The sequence below is a fragment of the Equus caballus genome, chromosome 24 (genome assembly GCF_041296265.1).
Source record: "Equus caballus isolate H_3958 breed thoroughbred chromosome 24, TB-T2T, whole genome shotgun sequence".
In the NCBI taxonomy this organism is placed as follows: domain Eukaryota; kingdom Metazoa; phylum Chordata; class Mammalia; order Perissodactyla; family Equidae; genus Equus; species Equus caballus.
The window spans coordinates 33,917,345-33,944,950 of NC_091707.1; the positions used below are offsets into that span (position 1 = coordinate 33,917,345).

At 43.2% G+C, this 27,606-nt stretch overlaps 1 protein-coding gene and 1 long non-coding RNA gene across 4 annotated transcripts in view; one reads left to right on the forward strand and one right to left on the reverse strand.

Annotated features, from left to right (window-relative positions):
* LOC100057829 (choline/ethanolamine transporter FLVCR2) overlaps positions 1-27,606 on the reverse strand; it is a 49,431-nt gene that overhangs the window by 20,754 nt on the left and 1,071 nt on the right. For all 3 annotated transcript variants that reach the window (XR_011432233.1, XM_070250178.1, XM_070250177.1), the window contains exon 2: positions 6,560-6,701. Coding sequence is in view for 2 of the 3 variants with exons in the window: in XM_070250178.1 (XP_070106279.1) it covers positions 6,560-6,701 (142 nt within the window). In the remaining variant the exon portion in view is untranslated. The remainder of the gene's footprint in view (positions 1-6,559; positions 6,702-27,606) is intronic.
* On the forward strand, positions 18,829-20,028 carry LOC138920667 (uncharacterized). Its single transcript, XR_011432239.1, has 2 exons — positions 18,829-18,966; positions 19,417-20,028. It is a non-coding gene; the product is annotated as an uncharacterized lncRNA (long non-coding RNA).

Sequence of the window (27,606 nt, forward strand, 5' to 3'; positions counted from 1 at the left end):
CGCGACCCAGGATCACCCAGGACTCCCATGGGCAGTGCAGCCCGAAGGGAAGCCCACTAACAGGCGAAAGCTTTTGCATGGGGTGACCTCATCAAGCCAAGACCCCAGGAGACCAGATAAGGAGAGCTGATCAGGCAACCTGGGTCTGCACACAAAAGAAAAGGTTCCCCGCCCCCAACCCGCTGTTTACCATGCCATCTTGGCTGAAGGTGGAGGGCTCAGAAAACGTGCCTCTCGACCCCCATCTAGTGGTGATAGGCTGTAACTGCAACCAAATAATATCACAATGGGCAAAACCCGTACTTCCAACATCAAGCAGTTCATGAAAGCTCCAGACCTGAGGGAAAACAGTAAGTGCCCAGAATTATGACCTGAGGACTCAGAAATAAGTAAACTAAACGACAATGAATTCAGAATAGCTACTGTCAAAAAACTGAATGAGGTAAAAGAGAATATAGAGAAACAATTCAAGAGTTCAGGAGCTACTTCACAAAAGAGATTCAAAGTATAAAGAAGAATAAATCAGAAATACTAGAGATGAAAGACACAATGGAAGAGATAAAACAAAATACAGATTCCCTGAATGCTCATGTGGGCACCATAGAGGAGCGAATCAGCATAATCAAAGATGGACATCTTGAATGGCTCCAGACAGAGGAGACAGAACTGAGACTAAAAAGAAATGCAGAAAGTTTCTGAGAAATATCTGACTCAATGAGGAAATGCAACATAAGAATTATAGGTATCCAAGAAGGGGAAGAGAAGGAGAATGGAGCAGAAAGCATGCTCAAAGAAATAATAGAAGAGAACTTCCAAAATCTAGGGAATGAGAGAGAAATGTGTGTGGAAGAAGCTTTCAGATCTCCTTGATTTGTCAATGTAAAAAGACCTACTGCAAGGCATATAGTAGTAAAACTGGCAAAAATGAATGACAAAGAAAGAATACTCAGGGCAGCAAGGCAGAAGAAAATAACCTACAAAGGAACTCCTATCAGACATTCAGCAGATTTCTCTGCAGAAACCATACAAGCTAGGAGAGAAGGGAATGACATATGCAAAACTTTAAAAGATAAAAATCTTCAGCCAAGAATACTCTATCCAGCAAAAATATCCTTCAGATATGAGGGAGAAATTAAATCTTTCCCAGACAAACAAAAGCTAAGGGACTTTGTAGCCATGACATCCCCGCCACAAGAAATCCTCAAGAAGGCCCTCATATCTGAAAAAAGAAAAAAGGGAGAAAGGAGTCACAAAACACAGAGTAAGGAGACAGATAGAATTAGAATAGGATAACAAATACTCAACTATAGCATTAAGCTAGAAGGAAGGAAAACACCAAAAACAAAGACAATCTTGTCACTTTAACCACCAACTCACAACACAAGTTGGAATAAGATACGAAAATAATAACTTAGGAGGGGAGGAGGAAAGGGACTGAATCAGTGCAGGCTAAGGAAATAAGAGGCCATCAGAAAGTGGACTATGTTATGCACGAGATTCTAAACGCAAACTTCAGGGTAGCCACTGAACTAAAAAGCAGAACAGAGACACAAACAATAAATAAGGAATAAACTACAAAACACAGCAGAAGAAACTGCAGAAATCAATGGGTAGACCAAAACACACAGGACGAGAAACAAAGGAAATGCAGGGAAACCAGAAAGCAAGTGACAGGATGACAGCATTAAACCCTCATACATCAATAATCACCCTCAATGTAAACGGACTACACTCTCAAATAAAATGACACGAAGTGGCAAGATGAATTAAAGAACAAGATCCAACAATTTGTTGCCTCCAGGAAACACACCTCACCTCCAATGACAAATACAGGCTCAGAGTGAAGGGGTGGAAGACAATACTCCAAGCTAATGGCAAACAAAAGAAAGCAGCTGTCACAATACTTATATCAGACAAAGTAGATTTCGAGATAAGGCAGGTAAAGAGAGACAAAGAGGGGCAATATATAATGATCAAAGGGACACTACATCAAGAAAACATAACGCTTATAAATATCTATGCACCCAACACAGGAGCACCAAAGTTCATAAAGCAACTATTAACAAACCCAAAAGAAGATATTGAAAATGACAGAATAATAGTAGGGGACCTCAACATCCCACTTACATCATTCAACAGATCATCCAGACAGAAAATCAACAAGGAGGGGCCGGCTATGTGGCCGAGTGGTTAAGTTCGCGCGCTCTGCTGCGGTGGCCCAGGGTTCGGAGCGCGGACATGGCACCGCTCATCAGGCCACGTTGAGGTGGCATCCCACATCCCACAACTAGAAGTACCTGCAACTAAGATATACAACTGTGTACAGGGGGGATTTGGAGAGATAGAGCAGAAAAAAAAAAAAATATTGGCAACAGTCGTTAGCCCAGGTGCCAATCTTTAAAAAAAAAAAAGCAATAAATCCTTAAAAAAAAAAAAAAGAAAATCAACAAGGAAACAGTGGAATTAAACAAAAAGCTAAAACAGTTGGACTTAATAGACATATATAGAACACTCCATCCAAAAACAGCAGAATACACATTCGTCTCAAATGCGCATGGAACATTCTCAAGGATAGACCATATGTTGGGAAACAAGGCAAGCCTCTATAAATTAAAAAAATTGAAATAATAACTAGCATCTTCTTCGATCATAATGCTATAAAGCTAGAAATTAATTACAAGAAAAAGCTGAAAAAGGGACAAAGGTGGGGAGACTAAACAACATGCTATTGAACAAGCAATGGATCATTGAAGAAATTAAAGAAGAAATCAAAAAATATCTGGAGATAAATGAAAATGATAACATGCCATACCAACTCATATGGGATACAGCAAAAGCCATATTAAGAGGGAAATTCATCGCAATACAGGCACACATTAACAAACAAGAAACATTTCAAATAAGCAATCTCAAATTACACCCAACTGAATTAGAAAAAGAAGAATAAAGCCCAAAGTCAGCAAAGGAGAGAAATAATAAAAATCAGAGCAGAAATAAATGCTATTGAAACAAAAAAGGCAGTAGAAAGGATCAATGAAACACAGAGCTGGTTCTTTGAGAAGATAAATAAAATTGACAAACCCCTAGCCAGACCTACAAATAAAAAAAGAGAGAAAGCTCAAATAAACAAAATCAGAAATGAAAGAGGAGAAATAACAGACTCCACAGAAATATAACGGATTATAAGAGAATACTATGAAAAACTATATGCCAACAAAATGGATAACCTAGAGGAAATGGATAAATTCTTAGACTCCTACAACCTCCCAAAGCTAAGCCAAGAAGAAGCAGACAATTTGAACAGACCAATCACAATTGAAACAGCAATCAAAAGCATCCCAAAGAATAGAACCCCAGGACCAGATGGCTTCCCTGGGGAATTCTACCAAACTTTCAGAGAGGATTTAATACCTATCCTTTTCAAGCTATTCCAAAAAATTAGGGAAGATGGAACACTTCCTAACACATTCTATGAGGCCAACATCACCCTGATACCAAAACCTGACAAGGACACCACGAAAAAGGAGAACTACAGGCCAATATCACTGATGAACATAGATGCAAAAATTCTCAACAAAATTTTGGCAACCAGAATTCAGCAATTCATCAAAAGAATCATACATCAGGATCAGGTGGGATTCATACCAGGGACACAGGGATGGTTCAACATCCGCAAATCAATCAATGTGATATACCACATCAACAAATTGAGGAAGAAAAACCACATGATCAGCTCAACAGATGCCGAGAAAGCATTTGACAAGATCCAACAACGATTTATGATAAAAAAAAAAAACTCCTAACAAAATGGGGATAGAAGGAAATTACCTCACACAATAAAGGCCATATATGACAAACCCACAGCCAACATCATACTCAGTGGGCAAACACTGAGCACCATCCCCCTGAGAACAGGAATGAGACAAGGATGCCCTCTATCACCACTCTTATTTAACATGGTACTGGAGGTCCTGGCCAGAGCAATCAGGAAAGAAAAACGAATAAAAGGAATCCAAATAGGGAGGGAAGAAGTGAAACTCTCACTGTTTGCAGACGACATGATCTTATATATAGAAAACCCGAAAGAATCCATTGGAAAACTATTAGAAATAATCAACAACTACAGCAAAGTTGCAAGGTGTGAAACCAACTTACATAAATCAGTAGTATTTCTATACTCTAATAAAGAACTAACAGAAAAAGAACTCAAGAACACAATACCAATCACCATCGCAACAAAAAGAATAAAATACCTTGGGGTGAATTTAACAAAGGAAGTGAAAGACCTGTACAACGAAAACTACAAGACTTTCCTGAAAGAAATTGATGAGGACATAAAGAGATGGAAAGACATTCCATGCACATGGATTGGAAGAATGAACATAGTTTAAAATGTCCACGCTTCCTACAGTAATCTACAGATTCAACGCTATCCGAATCAGAATCCCAATGACATTCTTTACAGAAATAGAACAAAGAATCCTAAAATTCATATGGGGCAACAAAAAACCCCGAATTGCTAAAGCAATCCTGAGAAAAAAGAACAAAACGGGAGGCATCACAATCCCTGATTTCAAAACATACTACAAAGCTACAGTAATCAAAACAGCATGGTACTGGTACAAAAACAGGTGCACAGATCAATGGAACAGAATTGAAAGCCCAGAAATAAAACCACACATCTATGGACAGCTGATCTTCGACAAAGGAGCTGAGGGCATACAGTGGAGAAAAGAAAGTCTTTTCAACAAATGGTGCTGGGAAAACTGGACAGCCACATGTAATAGAATGAAAATTGACCGTTCTTTTTCATCATTCACCAAAATAAATTCAAAATGGATCAAAGACCTAAAGATTAGACCTGAAACAATTAAGTCTTCCAGAAGAGAATATAGGCAGTACACTCTTCGACATCAGTATTAAAAGGATCTTTTCAGACACCATGTCTTCTCAGACAAGGGAAACAATAGAAAGAATAAACAAATGGGACTTCATCAGACTAAAGAGCTTCTTCAAGGCAAGGGAAAACAGGATTGAAACAAAAAAACAACCACTAATTGGGAAAAAAATATTTGCAAGTCTTATATCCGACAAAGGGTTAATCTCCATAATATATAAAGAACTCACACAGGTCAACAACAAAAAATCAAACAACCCTATAAAAAATGGGCAGGAGACATGAACAGACATTTCTCCAAAGAAGATATTCAGATGGCCAATAGATACATGAAAAGATGTTCATCATCACTGATCATCAGGGAAATGTAAATCAAAACTACACTAAGATATCGCCTTACACCCATTAGAACAGCAAAAACAACCAAAACAAAAAGTAACAAATGCTGGAGAGGTTGTGGAGAAAAAGGAACCCTCATGCACTGCTGGTGGGAATGCAAACTGGTACAGCCACTATGGAAAACAGTATGGAGATTTCTCAAAATATTAAAAATAGGAATACCATATGACCCAGCCATCCCACTACTGGGTATCTACCCAAAGAACTTGAAATCAGCAATTCCAAAAGTCCCCTGGGCTCCTATGTTATTGTAGCATTATTTACAATAGCCAAGACATGGAAGCAACCTAAGTGCCCATCAACTGATGATTGGATAAAGAAGATATGGTATATATACACAATGGAATACTACTCAGCCATAAAAAAGGATAAAATCGTCCCATTCACAACAACATGGATGGACCTTGAGGCTATTCTAAGTGAAAGAAGCCAGATAGAGAAAGACAGTCTCTGTATGACTCCACTCACATGTGGAAGTTAAACCTGTAGACAAAGAGAACAGATTAGTGGGTACCAGGGGAAAGGGGGTTGGGGGGTGGGCACAAAGGGTGAAATGGTGCACCTACAATGCGATTGACAAACAATAAAGTACAACTGAAACTTCACAAGGTTGTAAACTATCATAATCACAATAAAAATTTTAATAAAATGAAATAAAAAATAGAAACCAGAGGATTCTAGAATGGCAACATCAAAAAAACAAAAATGTGGTCCCAGTTATTTTCAGGTGATTCTATGAGAGGATTAGTATTGGGGTCAATTCTGTTTTGTTTTGTTTCAGATATTTAGAGTCTGGAGTTTCACAAATTTAGGCTTGAATCCAATCTCCGCCACTTACTAGCTCTCTAACCTTGGATAATGTATTAACTGGCCGTAAGCCTCCCTTTCCTGTTTGTTACATGGGAGTGACAATGGTACTTCACTCACAGGGTGCTGAGGATTGAATGAGATCAGGCACGCTCAGCACAGGGCCTGTGACATCATAAGTGCTCACCGGGGCTTCATCAAGGGGATCAGCAGTCCGCACATTAATTCTGGCGAGGTCATATGGGGAACTGGTTAATTACAACTAAACCTTGACTGAGCCACTAACAAAGTACAGGATCAGCTAGCACTGTATCGGTACCACCTGCTCAGGCAAAAACATTCCTCCCGTTTCTATCAATGTCCATGGTATTCCAGGGCCGTGTTCACAAGGTCCCCACCCAAGTCAGCAGAACCTCCTTGCCTCCCAGCCTCCCATCAGTCTACTAAAGGCCTTACCAATGATGACCAGGATGAAAAGCAGAGTGGCTACACCTCCTATTATGTAGAACATGATGCTGATGTGGTAGGCAAGCTTGTCCCGGTCTTGGATGTTGGGTACCAAAACAGGAGGGACCAAGAACCCAATCGCAATTCCAAGCTATAGAAGACAGAGACAATCAATCACAGTTACCAATGGCCAAGAGATGACAGCACAAACTTAAAGAGAGTCCTAATAAGAAGCAAAAATCCCAAATTCCAGTCCTTCTTAAGACCCAAACAGGATGCTCCCTTAACCCCCCATTAAGACACCAGAGAGATCATTTCTTTTTTTTTTCTTTTTTGAGTTAATGATAGGTTACAATCTTGTGTGATTTCAGTTGTACATTAATGTTTGTCATTGGTGTTGTAGGCTCACCACTTCACCCTTTGTGCCCAGCCCCCACCCCACCTTTCCCCTGGTAGCCACTAATCTGTTCTCTTTGTCCACATTTTTAAATTCCTCATATGAGTGGAGTCATACAGAGATTGTCCTTCTCTAACTGGCTTATTTCACTTAACATAAATTCCCTCAAGGTCCATCCATGTTGTTGTGAATGGGATGATTTTGTTCTGTTTTGCAGCTGAGTAGTATTCCATTGTATATATGTACCACATCTTCTTTATCCATTCGTCTGTTGCTGGACACTTAGGTTGCTTCCACGTCTTGGCTATTGTAAACAGTGCTGCAATAAACATTGGGGTGCACAGGACTTTTGGAATTGCTGACTTCAAGCTCTTTGGATAGATACCCAGTAGTGGAATGGCTGGATTGTATGGTATTCCTATTTTTAATATTTTGAGAAATCTCCATACTGTTTTCCATAGTGGCTGCACTAGTTTGCATTCCCACCAGCAGTGCATGAGGGTTCCTTTTTCTCCACAACCTCTCCAATATTTGTTACTATTAGATTTAGATATTTTTGTCATTCTAATGGGTGTAAGGTGATATCTTAGTGTAGTTTTGATTTGCATTTCCCTGATGATCAGCGATGATGAGCATCTTTTCATGTGCCTATTGGCCATCCATATATCTTCTTTGGAGAGATGTCTGTTCATGTCTGCAGCCCATATTTTGATCGGGTTGTTTGATTTTTTGTTGTTAAGTTGTGAGTGTTCTTTATATATTATGGATATTAAGCCTTTGTCAGCTATATGACTTGCAAATATTTTTTCCCAGTTGGTGGGTTGTTTTTTTGTTTCAATCCTGTTTTCATTTGCCTTGAAGAAACTCTTTAGTCTGATGAAGTCCCATTTGTTTATTCTTTCTATTGTTTCCCTTCTCTGAGAAGACATAGTGTCCGAAAAGGTCCTTTTAATACTGATGTCAAAGAGTGTACTGCCTACGTTTTCTTCTAGAAGCCTTAGGGTTTCAGGTCTCACCTTTAGGTCTTTGATCCATTTTGAGTTGATTTTGGTGAATGATGAAAAAGAACGGTCAATTTTCATTCTTTTACATATGGCTGTCCAGTTTTCCCAGCACCATTTGTTGAAAAGACTTTCTTTTCTCCATTGTATGCCCTCAGCTCCTTTGTTGAATATAAGCTGTCCATAGATGTGTGGTTTTATTTCTGGGCTTTCAATTCTGTTCCATTGATCTGTGCACCTGTTTTTGTACCAGTACCATGCTGTTTTGATTACTGTAGCTTTGTAGTATGTTTTGAAATCAGGGATTGTGATGCCTCCTGTTTTGTTCTTTTTTCTCAGGATTGCTTTAGCAATTTGGGGTTTTTTGTTGCCCCACATGAATTTTAGGATTCTTTGTTCGAATCATTGGGATTCTGATTGGGATGGCGTTGAATCTGTAGATTGCTTTAGGTAGAACGGACATTTTAACTATGTTTATTCTTCCAATCCACGTGCATGGAATATCTTTCCATCTCCTTATGTCGTCATCCAATTCTCTCAGAAAGGCCTTGTAATTTTCATTATATAGGTCCTTCACTTCCTTAGTTAAATTTACCCCGAGGTATTTTATTCTTTGTGTTGTAATTGTGAATGGTATTGTGTTCTTGAGTTCTTTTTCTGTTAGTTCGTTATTAGAATATAAAAATGCTACTGATTTATGCAAATTGATTTTATACCCTGCATCTTTGCTGTAGTTGTTGATTACTTCTAAGAGTTTTCCAATGGATTCTTTCAGGTTTTCTATATATAACATCATGTCGTCTGCAAACAGTGAGAGTTTCACTTCTTCCCTCCCTATTTGGATTCCTTTTATTCGTTTTTCTTTCCTGATTGCTCTGGCCAGGACCTCCAACACTATGTTAAACGAGAGTGGCGATAGAGGGCATCCTTGTCTCATTCCTGTTTTCAGGGGGATGGTGCTCAGTTTTTGCCCATTGAGTATGATGTTGGCTGTGGGTTTGTCATATATGGCCTTTATTATGTTGAGGTAGTTCCCTTCTGTGGCCATTTTGTTCAGAGCTTTTATCATAAATGGCTCTTGGATCTTGTCAAATGCTTTCTCTGCATCTATTGAGATGATCATGTGGTTTTTATTCCTCAGTTTGTTGATGTGGTGTATCACGTTGATTGATTTGTGGAGGTTGAACCATCCCTGTGTCCCTGGTATGAATCCCACTTGATCACGATGTATGATCCTTTTGATGAACTGAATTCTGGTGGCCAACATTTTGTTTAGAATTTTTGCATCTATGTTCATCAGTGATATTGGCCTGTAGTTCTCTTTTTTCGTGGTGTCCTTGTCAGGCTTTGTTATCAGCGTGATGGCCTCATAGAATGTGTTAGGAAGTGTTCCATCCTCCCTAATTTTTTGGAATAGCTTGAAAAGGATAGGTATTAAATCCTCTCTTAAAGTTTGGTAGAATTCCCCAGGGAAGCCATCTCGTCCTGGGGTTTTATTCTTTGGGATGTTTTTGATTTCTGTTTCAATCTCTTTCCTTGTGATTGGTCTGTTCAAATTGTCTGCTTCTTCTTGAGTGAGCTTTGGGAGATTGTAGGAGTCCAAGAATTTATCCAATTCCTCTAGGTTCTCCATTCTGTTAGCATAGACTTTTTTGTAGTATTCTCTTATAATCCGTTGTATTACTGCAGAGTCTGTTGTTATTTCTCTTCTTTCATTTCTGATTTTGTTTATTTGAGCTTTCTCCCTTTTTTTCTTTATAAGTCTGGCTAGGGGTTTGTCAATTTTATTTATCTTCTCAAAGAACCAGCTCTTTGTTTCATTGATCCTTTCTACCACCTTTTTTGTTTCAATAGTATTTATTTCTGCTCTAATTTTTATTATTTCTCTCCTTCTGCTGACTTTGGGCTTTATTTGTTCTTCTTTCTCTAGTTCAGTTAGGTGTAGTTTAAGATTGCTTATTTGGGATTTTTCTTGTTAAGATGTGCCTGTATTGCGATGAATTTTCCTCTTAATACAGCTTTTGTTGTATCCCATATGAATTGGTATGTTATCATTTTCATTTGTTTCAAGGTATTTTTTTATTTCTTCTTTAATTTCTTCAATGATCCATTGCTTGTTCAGTAGTGTATTGTTTAGTCTCCACATCTTTGTGCCTTTCTCAGCTTTTTTCTTGTAATTAATTTCTAGCATTATAGCATTATGATCAGAGAAGATGCTTGTTATTATTTCAATTTTTTTAAATTTGTAGAGGCTTGCCTTGTTTCCCAACATATGGTCTATCCTTGAGAATGTTCCGTGTGCACTTGAGAAGAATGTGTATTCTGCTTTTTTAGGGTAAAGTGATCTATATATGTCTATTGAGTCCAATTGTTTTAGTTTTCATTTAGCTCCGCTATTTCTTTGTTGATTTTCTGTCTGGATGATCTGTCGAATGATGTGAGTGGGGTGTTGAGGTCCCCTACTATTATTGTGTCATTTTCAGTATCTTCTTTTGGGTTTGTTAATAGTTGTTTTATGAACCTTGGTGCTCCTGTGTTGGGTGCATAGATATTTATAAGCGTTATTTCTTCTTGATGAAGTGTCCCTTTGATCATTATATATTGTCCCTGTGTGTCTCACTTTACCTCTCTTATTTTGAAATCAACTTTGTCTGATATAAGAATGGCAACACCTGCTTTTTTTCCCTTGCTATTAGCTTGAAGTATTGTCCTCCACCCCTTCACTCTGAGCCTGTGTTTGTCCTTGGGGCTGAGGTGTGTTTCCTGGAGGCAAAAAATTATTGGATATTGTTCTTTAATCCATTTTGCCACTCTGTGTCTTTTTATTGGAGAGTTCAATTGGTTTACATTGAGAGTGATTATTGATGCATGTGGACTTAATGCTATCAATCTGTTGCTCATTATCTGGCTTTCCTGCTTTTCTCTTCCTGTGTGCTTTATCCTACCCATTTGGTACTGCAATTTCTTATGCTGGGTTTCTTAGATTTTTTCCTTATTTATGTTTTGTGGCTCTGTTCTATTTTTAGCTTAGTGGCTACCCTGAAGTTTGTATTTAAAATCTCGTGTATAATATAATCTATTCTCTGGTGGTCTCTTACTTACTTGGCTTAGACTAATTTAGTCCCTTTGTTCTTCCCCTCCTAAATTATTATTTTCATTTCTTGTTCCAACTTGTGTTATGAGTTGTAGTTAGAGTGATAAGATCATCTTTGCTTTGGTAGTTTCCTTACCTTTATCCTAATGCTATAGTTGAAAATTTGCTATCCTATTCTGGTTCTATTTATCTGTCTCCCTACTCTGTGGTTTGTGACCCCTTTCAGAGAGATCATTCTTTTGATTGACTACTCAACTCACATACCCCTGACCACCTTCATTATCAATACCTATTGAAAAACATTATGGTTGGGGATCTCAATGCAGACTGGCCCTTCTGTAGCTGTAAACTAATGAATAATGGTTCCCATACTCCCATCTGTATGATAGAGTAAAACAATGTTGATTTGTTTTCCTACCACTTAAATGCTTCATTTCACTGAATCTGTTACCCTGGAGCTGAGAGACCAGCTGAGGGAAAAGTTCTACACCCAAAACCACAAGAACTTACATTCAGTAAGAGACGGAAGCCTCAGTTCTTACCACATTTACAAACATGACAGCCTAAGTTCACTGTGTAAAGAACTTAGTGATTTATAAAGCATCTGTACTGTGAAGTCACACGCAACTTCATACATTTATCCACACAGGACATGGGCACATGCAAACTGGCTATAAACACACACACACACACATGGGCGCACACCAACAAATTAAAACATCTCATATCTGCGTGGAAGTTCAAACTCCAGGGACCTGACAGATAACGTGAGGTGGGTGTTTCCGTGGTCAGAGATGCCTTGATTCTGCAGTTACTAGTTGTCATACGACTCCCAGAAGCCCTTTTGCCACATGTAACACCAAGGCAGAAACTGGAAAATAGCCTGAGAACTCAGGCAAGCCTCAGATTCTAAGAGTGACGGAAGATGAGTAGGTCTTCTGTCTTAAGGTGCCACTTTTCCTCTATTGTATTTGAAAGGACCTGCAGGTAGAGAAGCAACTTGCTTTCACACCACACTGCACGCGGGTTCTAGGTATCTTTAGGCATCCTGACGCAAGCATTTCGCTGCAAACATTTTTGTGGCATATCTAATTGTTCATAACGCAATTTTGCTGTAAAAGGTAACTGATTGAAAGTTTGGTTTTAACTCTTTGACAGTTTAGTTTCATTTCTTCATGGACAGAGTATTCCCATTTAATATTATATAAATCTTAGCTGCACATTTCCCATAGACCTTTGGGACGTCTATCAACAGACATGTGACAATATGCCAAGAACAAACAACAGTGTCGACGGCTTTTCACAATGCAATTCACAGCTCAGTTACAAATATGCGTCCTATGGAAACTGATACCTCTCTTAATGAAGGAGCACATTTTAGTGAAAAATAAAAAGTGTGCTGGATGCCAAACAAGGAGATGAATCAACAAGCAAAAAAAAAAGTAGACTACTATGAACGAAGGACTTTGAAGACAAGTGCTTAGGCCCAACCCACAAAATAAAGTCAGTTATTTGCACAGTATTGCCATGAATCTATACACATTTAAAATGTATTCAAATATTTTGTATTTTGAAATAGTCTTTAATCTTGTTATTCATTTTTCATGTTTCATTATGTCCCTCTTTTATTTTTTGTGATTTTTATCTCTTACAGCAAAACTGTCCTATGACCAATTAGTTACGTGGCAAAAGTGCTTGCAGCAAAGATGTCTACAGCAACGATGCTTATGGGAAAATACCAGACACACAACACCATTCAGCAGCTGCCAATCTGTTGACTGTCTACACTGGTCTTCCAGCCTGTCAATTACACCCACTCAGGATGGTCACTAGTGGTCCTCAGCTCTGGAATATTCACAAAAGTCATCATCAATAGGCTCAGTATAGGGTTCTTCCAGTGTATGCCAGTATATAATCGACAAATCAAACCGATCTTTAAAGCATCTGCTCTGTGAAAAGTGTTCTGCTAGATGTTTAGGAGGCACCAAGATGCACATGGCAAGGTGCCTGCCTTCAAGGAGCTTTATATTCTAGGGCGCAGGGGGCATTTAAAATGAAGACACAAAAGATAACACAAACGGGGATACTTGCGGGTCGAAATTATAGAATATTATAGTTTGAAGGTTCCTTTGTCATCCTCTAATACAACTAATTATCAGTGGGACAAATGGAGGCTAAGTGAGGCTAAACTCTAGAGGTTAAGTGACTTTTGAGGTCACGCAGAGTTGAGGAGAATAAACATATCTCCCGGCTTCTCAAGCCAGTGCCTCCTCCACTGGGCCTGGTGGTGGCCTCCAGGACCAAGGGCCTTGAGAAAGGCCCAGGCGAGCAGGCTTCTCCAGAAGAGAAGATACTTCACATCCTTGGATCTTTATCCAATCCTCAATCACACTGATTTCTCAGAGTCGAGTCCAGCATCTTAACTGCTGCTCTCCAAGACTGAGGATAAAACCCAGCCACAGACAGAGGGGCAAACACAACCGCATAGCTGGGAAGACGGGCCCACTGCAGGTCATACCTGGCCTTAGCCTAAGCACTTCACAGTTGGAGATCTAGAAGTTAAATAGAATGCCCAGGGTCCCTGTGGCAAGAATGAGGGAAGATATAGGACATCACCCAAGGCTCTGTCATTCTTTCGTCCCCAAAGGATCCTGATGTAGGATAACCTAATCCGCAGGAATCTTCTGCCCCGAGAAATAAGTCCTCCCAGCTGGCTCTACACTGCCTGCCCGAACCCTCACAGACGTCTATACACCAAGGCTGAGTGAGTTTCATTCCACCTCAAGTCCAGCACTGAAGCCTTCTCCAGCCAGCAGGAGCAAGCGGCAAGCCACAGGGGCCCAGGGTAACCCTGTTCAGTTAGCGGCGCTGTCTCCAGTGACCTTTCTTCAGGAGGAAATAGGTGTTGGAGATACTTTCATGCCCAATGCGGAAAACCAAAACATAGGGATTAGACTGCAGACTGCTGCCTCTTTTGTTTTCTCAAGACTGACTTTTTTTTTTTTTTTTTTAATGTTATGATAGATTACAACCTTGTGAGATTTCAGTTGTACATTTTTGTTAGTCATGTTGTGGGTACACCACTTCCCCCTCTGTGCCCTCCCCCCACCCCCCCTTTTCCCTGGTAACCACCGATCAGATCTCCTTATCAATATACTAACTTCCACCTATGAGTGGAGTCATATAGAGTTCGTCTTTCTCTGACTGGTTATTTCGCTTAACATAATACCCTCAAGGTCCATCCACGTTGTTTTGAATGGGCCAATTTTGTTCAAGACTGACTTTTTTACTTTTTCTTGAGGGCCGTGTTCAGTGAGAGCGTATGGCTGTACTCCAGCTCCTAGTTCCTAAGTCTGTCCCTTAGTAGGCACTCAGTCATGTGGCTGGACATATGGACAGATGAATGTGGGTGGAAAATTTTGTCCACACAAAGCTGGCAATAACACACAGGTCTGCCCATTGGGGTCCATGTTCTAGCTACAAATCATATAGGAGAAACACGTGTGAAGTGGTAAGGAAAAAAATGTGTCCAGGGGAGAGTTGGCCAGGCATGCTCCGGACTATGAGCAAGGACTCCCAGGGGCTGACTTCTGTCTAGAAGGTGGGGACACTGGGGCCAACCTAACTTATCAGCAGAGAGAGCAGAGAGGTGGGTCTGCTTCAGTTCCCAACGGTGACACATCAGGGAGGAGCAACTGTCAGCAAAACTTCTAGGGACAACAGCTAAGATGAAAGGAAGGAGCTGCAAACTAGAGATACCAGAAAAATCGGTCCAGAGCCAGAGTTTGGTGGGGAGGGAGGAGATAGATGGGGATTCCCTACAGTTACAGAGGGCTTATCTGGAGCCAGCAGCTTTCACACACTCTCTCCCTCATTTCACTTTGGCGGCAATGCTGTGAGGCAGGCTTTCTTGTTACGGATAATGAAGCTAATGCCCAGGGAGGGCTGGTGCCCTGCTGGGGGCCCAAACAGCTGGCAGCAGAGCTGCACTGCGGTTCCATGGCTTCCACAGCAGGACTTCTCAACTTCAGTGGGCATCAGAATTCCTGGCACAGAATCAAAAACACAGACTCCTGAGCACCACCCACAGAGGCTCACTCCTGGGGTCTGCCCAGTGCCCCGGATACTGCATTGTTAACAAACACGCCAGCTGGTTCTAGTGCTGGAGTTCCTGGACCACACTTAAAGACAATTGATCTCAGCTGCGCCAAGGAAAGAAATCAAGAGATAATGCTCAGCTGCTGGCTTCCCCGCGCATCCTAGGCAGGGATGGTGCCAGACAGGTGTGTGCTCCTATTTAGCTCCCGGGCAGAGAAGAAGTGGTCCTCTGAGTGAGCTCACTGAGGGCTCCACCAACAGGTCCAGCACCAAACAGGAAGCCCAGGACAACGGTGTGAGGAAGCATGGATTGCTCACATGGCAGCACCACCCCAAACAAACAGCCCATTGGAATGGGCTCTGCTTTAACATAAGGACCCAGGGCCGTTCACGTCCTACATTTCTCAGAGTAGACGGACACAGCAAACAGCCTGTGCACAGATGGCTGCCTGCAGAGCCACCAAAGGAGACCCAGCCATGCTGACACAGGAGTTCTGGGCAGAAATCAGCAATTTCGAGGGGAGAGGAGAAGGGGAAAAAGGAGAAGAAATAACCTCCAATTTTGCTCCAGTTTCTGTGCCCCTCCCTTCTGAATCATGCAGGGTTGTCCCATCAATGGGGTCTCCTGGAACTGAAAGGGGCTGTGTTCACCTCCTCTCTAGAGGGGGAATCAGATGGGGGACAAAGCCAACCCTGCTCCATCATGAGCTTCTGAGACACACCGTCCAATTGCGAGAAGTTGGTAAGCAAGCAGGACCCAGGCCTGCCTCCCATCTCACCCTTCTGCAAACACTGCAGGTGCCGCTGCTACCTGCCCTCATGCTGGGCAAGGCCTCCTCTTGAACCATAGGCGCTGAGGGGTGAGCTAGAGTTTTTGCACAGCATAAAAAAGGAAAACTGCCTGTGATGAGGCCAGAAAGCAGAAGACTCTGGGTGGGCCGCCTGAGCCTGCAGGATGCCCTCCCCTCTCTGAATGGCCCAGCAAAGTAAAGGGCCCTTAGTCCTGCAGAAACAAGAGAAGGGAGGTGCTCCATCGGTCAAGTTTGGGAATGGTGCTGGAGAGAAGTCAGGAGACACAGACGAAAGAGAGAGGGAACACCAGCTTTGACCGTAACCTGATGGTTCTTCACCATCCCTGAAGGGGCCCCAACCCTCATCCTGCAATCTGCACGGGATTCAGGGTAGAGGCAAGTTGAAGTCAAGGGAAGGGCATCCTGTGAAGAGCACTGCTGGAAAAAGATCAAGAACCAGGCCGTGGAAAACAGCTGTGTCCACCTGATAAGCTGCGCGCCCCACTTCCTTCAGCAGAGTCTTAGGTTTGTGAGACTAAAGTCCGATGTGCAGGTGTGGGGGTTGGCCCAGAATCTCACAGGGACCCCCAAGTTTTCATCACAGACATCAGGTCTCCTCACCACACACTGGGACGATAACACACCTCCAGCACCTGCACTGCTTTCACTTCCAGGAGCTCTCACGAGGGAGAAGTGCCCATCAGGATGCTGCCTGGAAACTTGCTGGAATGGCCACCCTCTTCTATGCACCCAACACTCAGTCACCTCGCTCACTAAGAACTGCTATTACCATCGCGTCCTCAGGGAAGCTGTCCTGCTTCTCCCCACTGCGCTCACACTGGGGTAATGTCCTCGCACAGGCTGTGACCCCTTAATGCCCTGTGCACACATATCCTTAAGACTGCCACATGGGTACTAGGAGCACTGAAGTACTGGCCTCTCCTTCTACGTCAGGAGCCACCACCCCTCCGGAAGACAGGAGCAACCACCTTTATGGAGGATAGTACTGACAGCATCTGTTCTTCATTTTGCACTCCTTATCTGGTAAAATCTACTAGCTTAGTGCCCTCCACTTATTGTCTCTTTTAATCCAACCCGCCACCTTTTGCAGTAGCCAATATTATCTCCATCTTATGAAAGAAGACGCCAAAACTTAGAAAACTTAAAGGACTTGTCCAAGGGCACCCAGCAGAGCTAAAGAGAGTGTCCTCAACCACCCTGGGTCTGGCACAGTTCAAGGCACACAGTAAGGACTTACAGCTCTTTCCACTGAAGGAACAAGACTGAGTCACATTGGGAAGACAATCCAGGCCTGACAATGCCTTCCTCCAACCACCTGAGCTCTCGGTTAACTGACTGGTCACTAACTCCTTTCAGGACATGGAAACCTGTTTATTAATTTGTCCATTCTCTGGTAGCACCTGTTACGCCCAGAGCCCTGAGCCATAGGAGAGATGTCTTAGCCAAGGTTCCAGTACCCCAACAAGTTTCCCATTGAGTCGGAAGAGGAGGTGGAGGAGGAGGGGAAGAGACAGGAGAAGAGATAAGGAAGAGGCGGAAACTCAAACCACCAGAAAACAAAGGCCAGGATCCTAGTAAGCTCAGCAAGCACAGAGAGGGCAGGGAATGCGTTCCTGCAAGCACAGGCTGATGACAGGAAGGCAGGAGGTGAGCAGGTGCCCAGCCAGCAGAGAACACCTCACAAGCGCTGTAGCTTCTTTCTGGTGGTTGTGGTATAAGACACACAGCTTAAAATTTCCCATTTTAACCATTTACCACTTTAATCATTTTTAACTGTACAGTTCAGTGGCATTAAGGACATTCACATTATTGTGCAACCATCACCTCCATCCATTTCCAGAACTTTCTTCATCTTCCTCACGTGAAACTCTGTACCCCTTAAACAATAACTCCCCATTCCCTCCCCGCTGGCAGCCACCATGCGACTTTCTGTCTCCATGAATTTGACTACTGTAGGCACCTGTGGTAGAATAAACATATACTTGGTTTTCGACCCTGTTCCTGGCAGGGAGCTCCAAAGACCTTTGGTATTTCCTGAGTGATAGGAGTGTTATTCACGTTATTCATAAGGGGCCCCCTTTGCAGTTTATGCTACTCAGGTGACCTAGAGTGACCGGGGGCCCTTGACAGCCTCATCATGAAGCTGGTCACCAGAAGACCTACGGAGTCGTCAGAGTTTGGGAACTCCCAACTCCCCCTCCCCCCACCTCTGAGCAGAAGAGGGGAGCTGGACATTGAGCTCTACAAAAACTCTTCAACAAGGAAATCCAGCGAGCTTTCATGCTGGTGAACACATCACATCAAAGTGCTGGGAGGGTGGTGTCCCCAGAGAGGACATGGAAGCTCTGCCCCTCCCCCACACCTCACCCTGGCATCTCTTCCATTTGGCTGGTCCTGAGTTGTATCCTTTGTAACAAACCAGGAAATGAAAGTAAAATGTTTACCTGAGTTCTGTGAGCCATTCTAGAACCTGAGGAGGGGCTGTGGAAACCCCTAATTTATAGTCAGTCAGAAGCATGGGTGACCCCCAGGATTTGCAAATGGCATCTGAAGTGGAGGCAGTCTTGTGGAACTGAGCCCTTAACTTGTGGGGTCTGCACTGACTCCAAGATGTTAGTGACAGAATTGAATTGAATTGGAGGACACCTAGTTGGTGTTAGAAAATTGGAGTACACGTTGGCGTCCGAAAAAAAGATGCCGCAACATATCACATAAGGAATTAGACACTGTCTATCCTTTTGTGACTAGCGTATTTCACTTAGCACAATGTCTTCAAGGTTCATCCAAGAAGTATGTATCAAAATTTCCTCTTTCTAAGGCTAAATAATATTCCATTGTATGTATATATCACATTTTGTTTATCCATTCATCCACAGATGGACACTTGGGTTGCTTCCACCTTTTGACTATTGTGAATAATGCTGCTATGAACAAGGACGTACAAATATCTGTTCAAGTTCCTGCTTTCAGATCTTTTGGGTATACACCCAATGGTAGAACTGCTGGATAATATGGTAATTCTATTTTTAATTTTTTGAGGAACTACCATGCTATCTTCCACGTGACTCCACCATTTTCATTCCCATCAGCAGGGTACAGGCTTCCAGCTTCTCCACGTCCTTGCCAACACTTTTCTTATTTTCTTATTTTCTTTTCTAATAGCCATCCTAATAGGTGTGAAGCAGTATCTCATTGTAGTTTTGATTTGCATTTTCCCTGATGTTGAGTAGCTATTCATGTGCTTATTGGCCATTTATATATCTTTTTTGGCGAAATGTCTATTCAAGTCCTCTGCTCATTTTGAAATCTGGTTGTTTTTGTTGTTGAACTGTAGGAGTTCTTTATATATTCTGGATATTAACCCCTTATCAGATATATGATTTGCAAATATTTTCTCCCATTCTGTGGCTTGCCTTTCCTTTTTTTGTTTTTTAAATTAACCATTTTATTTTTTTCTGAGGAAGATTAGCCCTGAGCTAACACCTGCTGCCAATCCTACTCATTTTGCTGAGGAAGACTGGCCCTGAGCTAACATCCGTGCCCATCTTCCTCTACTTTATATGTGGGATGCCTACCACAGCATGGTTTGCCAAGCCGTGCCATGTCTGCACCTGGGATCTGAAATGGTGAACCCCGGGCCGCCGAAGCGCAACGTGAGAACTTAACTGCTGCGCCACCGGGCCGGCCACCTGTGTGTTGCCTTTTCACTCTGGTGATAGTGTCCTCTGAAGCACAAAAGTCTTTAAATTTGAGATAATACAATTTATCTATTTTTTTTTTTGCCCAGGCTTTTAGTATCATATCGAAGAAATCACTGCCATCATCGACAAATCTAATGTCATGAAGCTTTTTCCCTATGTTTTTTTCTAAGAGTTTTATAGTGTTCCCAGCACCACTAGTTGAAAAGTTTGGTGACAATGATGTGTCAGTGTAGGTTCATCAATTGTAACAACTCTACCACTCTGGTGGGGGATGTTGATAATGGGGCAGGGAGTATATGGAAAATCTCTGTACCTTCCCCTTCTGCTGTGAACCTAAAGCTGCTCTAAGAAATAAAGTCTTCTTTTTGTTTTTAAGGCTATCCTTTTCCTATGGAATAGTCTTGGCACCCTTGTTGAAAAGTCATTTGACCACACAGCTGAGGGTTTCTTTCTGACTCTAGTTCATTGGTCTGTGTTTGTCTGATGCCAATACCACACTGTCGGGTTACTGCAGCTTTGTTAGCAGTTTTGATATCAAGAAGTGTGAGACCTCCAACTTTGTTGTTCTTTTCCAGGATAGTTTTGGCTACTCAGTGTCCCTTGCACATCCACATGAATTTTTGATGCATTTTTCAATTTCTGTGAAAAACCTCATTGGGATTTTGATAGGGATTTCATCGAACCTGCAGACTGCCTTACACAGTACTGACATCTTACCAATAGTCAGTCTTTCAATCCAGGAACACAACATGTTATTCCATTCATTTATGTCTTCTTTAATTTCCTTCAGCAACGTCCTGTTGTTTTCAATGTACAAGTCTTTGGCTTCCTTCGTTAAATTTATTCCTAAGTCTTTTTTTTTTTAATGCTATTGTAAATTGAATTGTTTTCTTAATTTCTTTTCTGGATTGTTCATTGTTAGTGTTTAGAAATACAACTGGGTTAAAATGGTGCAAATTCAGTCCACTCTGCGCTCTGTGGTTTGCAGAGGGAACAAGGCATTGGGAGGCCCGGCAGGGAGGAGGAGGAAGGCAAGGGTGGGGAAGAAGGCCGTGAAATCCCTAACATTCTGAATGCGGCTTTTTCCGGGTTGGGCATCTGCTTGGTTGCCACAGATCGCTGATGGATTGCCATGGCTCTAAGAAGGAAGGCATTGTAGCCAGGTTCTAGTTTGTTTCATGTTTCTGCGGGGGTGAGGGTCTGGAGCTTCCTGGTCCACCATCTTGCTGATGTCACTCTCCACAGCCTAAGACTTATTCCCTAAGCAGTGTATCTTCAAGGAGATAACTAAGGAGCCAGACTGGTCAGAGCAGAGACAAGGCTGGGAGGGAACAAGGGACAGGCTGGTTAGGAATGGGGAGGGAGGAGGGCCCTGGACCACTAAACTGAAGACTCAGACGTGATGCTGTGGACTTGGCAGGCACCTGCGACGATGTCTGGCGAGGCCACAAAGCCAAGACAGAAGTCCAGCCAGGCCAACCCAAGCCTCGTCCAGTGCACGGAGCTGAGTGTCACAGAAACAGGAGGATGAGGAGCAACTGAAATGCTTCCGCCTCATGTTCCATGAGGGCCTTCCCCTCTCCCCAACCCGCCACCCCCACCCCAGGACTTCGAGTATATTTTCAGAACCTTAAGTGAATCAGAATTATGAACACCACCCCCAGCCTCTCTTCTCCCCTCAATCTGAAGAGTGAGTGGCTCGCTCTCAATTGCTTCCCCCTGGACAGTGGACACAGCATGCAGCAAACAAGATAAATCAGCCTTGACAAGAACGTGGCTGCAAGCAAGAGGATGCCTTCCCATGGCATGCTGGTCCTCTCTCCAGATGGCTTCAAAAAGTGCTGACCACTAGCCTCAGCTGGGAGCCCGGTTGAAAATACAGGAGCCTGGGCCCCTACCCTAGAAAGACCTCTAGGTTCAGAAAATCCTCCTGGGGGCCCAGACATCTGCATTTTTACCTAGCCCCATGGGTGAGGTGAATGACCACTATCAGGGAGCACTGGTCTAGTTTCCTCCCAAGAGTTGCCAGCCTCTGAGCTCGTTTCCACTGCCTGCATCTTTGGTGAGGGCTTTCCGAGGAAGCAGGAGAAGAACGGGACTGGGTTTAGGGTTACCCTCCCTGGAAGTCTCAAACGGGCAGTTTTATCTGACCCACAGTTTCAAAACAGAGTATAAGAATAATAATAATACAACTTTTGAATTAGTTATCAGCATTATAAAACAGATTTCATAAGCCAGACACAGAAAGACAAATACGGTATGACTCCACTTATGTGAGGTTTATGGAATAGGCGAATTCGTAAAAACAGAAAGCAGAACAGAGGTTACGAGGGGCTGGCGGGGGGAAGGGAGGAGTCATTGTTTAACGGGTACTGAGTTGTTGGGGATGATGAAAAACTTTGGGTATAGATAGTGGTAATACACAACATTGTGAACATATCTGATGTCGCTGAATTTTATACTTACAGATGGTTACAATGATAAATATTATGTATATTTTACCACAATAAAAACAAAACACATTTCATATAAAAATCTGGATTTCTGGTTTCTCTTTAAAAAAAATGGGGTCCTGACCACACTGGGTCACACTCTGTATGTCAATGGCTGGCAGGAGCTGAAGCCGCTGCTGTCCTTCAGTGAGACACGTGTTCTCACTTTTGCTGTGACCCCACCACACTCCAGTGTCACTGCTACCTTGTCACATGTATATGACCTGGCCGGCCCCCATGAGCATAGTAGGCTGTGGTCCCAGCCCCACCCCATCTCATTTCAGTCCCCACCAGCTCCATTCTGCTCTCCAGGCCTTGTCCGTCCCTCTCTTCTAACGCATGAGGGGAGGCCAGTGAGTGGTCAGCCATGTGGGCAGGCATTTTGTGTGCCTTGAGCAACAACAACAAAGGAAGAGAACAAGAATCTGCCTTCACCTCCCCAAACTTCACCCCGACCTGAAAGGCCTCTGACAGTAGAAGATCCAGAATGATAAGCCTGTGCTTTAACAGACCCAAGTGACCATGATTCTGGAAGAAGACTAGGCTGACGGCCCACCTTACGACCCTGGTCCTGAGTCAGCCTCTCTGGGTGATGCCGTATGATCAGCTGGTCCAGCAAACACAACCTCCTGGAGGCTGGCCTCAGTTTCCTAGTGCCCATCTTTATCTGCTAGACTCTGATTTCCAATTGATGGAAATATGATAGGGTTCAGGACACACTCCCCAAAATACAGCACCTTGGCATGATAATATTTGAAGCTGAAGGAGTCTGAGAAAATGGCAGAAGCAGGAAGATCCCTCTGACCTCCTCTCACGGCCTCACCCTTCTTCCCTGAAATAGGCCTCAAAACCCTTCTGTGATTCTCAAAAAACTAAAAATAGAAATACCTTATGACCCAGCCATCCCACTACTGGGTATTTATCCAAAGAACTTGAAATCAGCAATTCAAAAGTCCCATGCACCCCTATGTTCATCGCAGCATTATTTACAATAGCCAAGATGTGGAAGCAACCTAAGTGCCCATCAACTGATGATTGGATAAAGAAGATGTGGTATATATATACAATGGACTACTACTCAGCCATAAAAAAGGATAAAATCGTCCCATTCACAACAACATGGATGGACCTTGAGGGTATTATGTCAAGTGAAATAAGCCAGATAGAGAAAGACGAACTCTGTATGACTCCACTCATAGGTAGAAGTTAACATTTAGACAAAGAGAACTTATTGGTGGTTAACAGGGGAAAGGGGAGTAGGGGGAGGGCACGAAGGGTGAAGTGGTACACCTACAACATGACTAACAATAATGTACAACTGAAATTTCACAAGGTTGTAAACTATCATAATCTTAATAAAAAGAAAAAACAAAACAAAACAAAAGAAAAACCCTCCTGTGAGAGGCGCCCTCCCTACACTCCGAGGAAGGGAGCACCCTTATCTCTGAAGACAAAGGGACGCCCCAAGACGAATCCTGACAGAGCGGCCTTGCGCGGTTCCCCCAGTTAGTTACCTCGTACTCCCTGACTATTCACATCCCTCACGACTGTCCTCATGAAACCTAGCACAAAACTACACAGGTCTAGGGCCAGCCCCGTGGCTGAGTGTTAACTCGGTGCACTCCACTTCAGCGACCTGGGTTCACACATTGGAAACCCAGGCGCAGACCTACAACACTCGTCAGCCATGCTGTGGTGCCAACCCACATGCAAAATAGAGGAGGATTGGCACAGATGTTAGCTCAGGGCAAATCTTCCTCAGCAAAAACAAAAGAGGTACCTAAGTCTGTTTCTTCCTTTCCTTATGAAGGAACAGGAGGGTTCCTATGTCATGTCCTACCTACATTAAAGAAATCGGGATGATTTTCTCCTGTTAATTTGACTTTGTCAGTGAATTTTTAGACCCAGTGAGGGACCCTGAGAGACGCCAGGACAACTTTTTCCTCCTCTAGAAATAGCAGCCTTGTTCCAGACCTGCTAAAACCTGATGGTACTGACGACACCACATCATTACTGCAAAAAGCATCTAAGCCGTAAGTGTAGAATATGTGCTGAAAAGAATGTAACATAGCTTCGCAGTCATTTTATCATGTTGACTACATGTTGAAATAAGTGGATATACCGGGTTAAAGACAATATACTACTAAAGGTAATTTCACCTGTTGTTTTGACTATTTTTTTAATTTACATTTTACCTATTTTTAATGTGGCTACTAGGAAATTTAGTTATATATGTGGCTTGCATAAGTGGCTTGCGTTTTCTTTCTGTTGGACAGCACTAATTCAACAACCCAGCCAGCTGCGGCTTCTACAGAACTGACTCCGTAAGGTCACTGTATTTTCTTTACCTCGAAAAGCAAACAAATTCACTCCTACTCTGGTTCTGGGTTTTGCAGGGCTACGAGATGCCTCAGAGTCCTTGAGGAAGTGTCAGTGCTGTGGGCTCGTCATCGGGGCTGGAGCTGACTTGAGGCTCTCTTCAGCTCCCACATCTCTCCCACCCTGTGCCACCAAGCCATCACCAGACTCCAACACAAAGCCCTCCAACCCTTGCGCAGTCACAACATGTCCACATTAGTCAAAACTGCACACAGATCATATTCCCTTGAAACAATGGAACAGGTGTTGCTACAAACTGCCAAGCTGTTCCCACCTGTGCAACTGGTCAGAGGGGACCAAAGAAAGGGAACAGCCTGGGCTGCAGTCTCAGACACCCCTTCCCTCTCTCACCCCAGCTCAGGCCTCGCTGGTTTCTCCTTCCCAGAGACTGGAGCCCCTCCTTCTTGTGGAGCTAGGCTCAGAGACAGACTGAGCTCTTTCGCAGTTTACAGCACAGCGGTGGGGAGCCAATGCTGATGCTGGGAACTTCAGAACAGAAGACAGGTGCCAGGCCCTCCAATTCTGGAGAAAACTGCTGGACACTGAAGACACTGGGGCAAAATTCGAACCTCAGAATCTTGCCCATTTTTTTTTTTTTTATAAACAAATGCTTTATCCCTGTGAAGACTCAACACTGGCTGTGACAGGCATGGAGGGGGAGCGGGGTTCACATCTCCCTTCTACCACTCAGCAGCCGTAGGACCCCAGAGAAGGCTGCTGCATTCGTCTAGGTCTCAGTGTCCTCATCTGGAACAATGGGGACAGTTCCACCTGCCTCACAGAGCTGAAGAATTAAACCATGGATGAAAAAGTGCCTTGCGCATGGTAAGTGTTTGATACACATTAGCTTCCATCCCCTTCAGTTTGCCCATAGCAATTAGGCAAAGCAGATAGTATAAAAACCTTGTGGGGAACTGAAAAGAAATCCTCTATACTCTGTTCTGTTTTTTGCACGGTCTTTTGTGGTTTTGTTTGTTTGTAATCTGAATCTTGGTGCCTGGTAGAATTTAAAAACCAGGTACAGGAACTCTGCCAAGGCAAGGACTATCTTTGCAGCCCTCACATAGCATCTGGCAAAAGGCAAGTGCCGGGTAAATGTTTGTTGAATGAATGAATGGAGGAGTGTTGGATTCAACGCAAGCAGGGGCTGGTGCACGTGTGGAGCACATAAGCAGCCCTAGCACGAGAGGTCAGAGTTAGCAGGGTGCAGGGGTTCTGCTGATCAGTGTGAGGCTGGCAGGCCATGAAGAATTATTCTGCGGAATGACATGTGGAATCTTTCTGGAACCTTTTTTCTAAGCAGCAAAGCTCAAGGTGCTCTGTTAATATTTCTCCTCCACTCAGCCATGCCTTACTCAGACAGAAAGGTTGGCACACAGGCAGAAGAAGCGAACCTAGTCATCTCTAGGAGAGGAAGCATAAACAATTCAGTTTTTCCTAATTTTTTAAACTTAGCACAATTGGTTAAACCTAAAAGATTAAACTTAAATAGATGGCTGTGTGATACAAATACATGCCTTCAGAGTGTTTTCACATATAAAATTCTGAGCATTTCCTGACCTTGGTGGGGCTGGGGGTGGGGACTGCATACTATTCTTTTTAAATTTTAAAGATGGATCTGGTGTTCAATTCCCTCACAGGTGTGTGAGGACGGCTCTGAATACTATTGGTGTATGCTCTGTGGTTAACAGAAAAAGGGTTGCCTTCTCTGATCTCACCAGGCCTCCTGAGGACTTCTCCCCGTTAGCTCTCCTGTCTCCCCACACAGCAGGTCCGGGACTGCAGTGGCCTTGTCTGGACCCTGTTCTGCTCATCCGGGTATTCAACCCTCAGGAAGCCTGAAGGGTCCTGCCCTTCGCCCCCAGGTTTACCCTCCTAGAAAGGAAAACTCCAGTAGTGTCAAACCCACCAGCAGGGCTGCACAGGGGATGTTAAAATCCAGTCACATCCCCTTAGAGGGTAGGGAGTTGGCAGATGTCCCTCTCAATGCCTATTTCTTCATTACCCTGAACCAAAGATCCATCTTGTTTCACCCCAAGATCTCAAATCAATTCAATCTTCAGAACATTCAAAGCTACAGGTGAAAGAAAACTGACTACAGGATTTTATGTTGCCTGTTTGTGTGCTAAAGAAGCCCCCTCTGTCGGCTTTCAGGGGCTGCTTACGCTATTACCCCAGAGGCAGGACCTCCCTGCACAGGGAAAGTCACCTCAAGTTACCTGCCAGGTGCTGAAGAGGAACAGAATGGAAATTTGCCTCTGGAGAAGATTTGGAAATTTCTGATCCAAATGAGAACTTTAAAGAAAAGTTTAAATTTTCTAAATGCAATGAACAGGTAAAAGAAAACAGGCCTATAAGAAGTAAGGGTCACTGGTCCATTTGCCAAACATGTGGCCACAACTACACGTGCTTGGGAAGAAGTGGGACCAGAGGCAGTGGTCCAGATAAACGAGGAGTCCATAAAGAGTTGCGTCAAATAATTCGAAAAGGAAATTAGATTCAACACACGCCCGACTTTCTGGGTCATAACCACATTGAGAGGCAAAGAATTTGAGATTCTCCTTCCAAAATGGAAAAGAAGGGATTAATATAGGAGCTTTCCAGGCCTTTCCAAGGTTTCTAGGCCTTGGAAATTCAGAGCCAGGTTTCTACTTCATCCTGCTGGACTTGGCTGTAAACCCCAGGGAAGGAGGTTGGCACAAAGCTTTGTTCCCACTGTCTCGGCTTCAGTTGTGAATAAAAGGAGGTAAGAACAGTGCCCAGCACCAGCAGGGTACCGCTCCGCGACTCTCTGCAGAACGGGAGATGCTGACTCTAGGAAAGCTGGCTGCTCAGGCTAAAAACACCTCCCAAATTCTGATGAGACCAGAAGAGTCTGACCCCCAAGGGCTGCTCCCTGACAAAGAACAGCTTTCCTAAGTCACAGGACGAAGCTGGTGGACTGACAGGTTCAGTAATGAGATCACATAAACAGCACATGCTCCAGAAGCGTGTTTTCTGCTGGGGGAGGAGAAATTGTGGGTGAAAGAAAAGGTCCCCTCCTTTTGTTTCCCGGCACCTCTCACACACAGTCGCCCCTTCA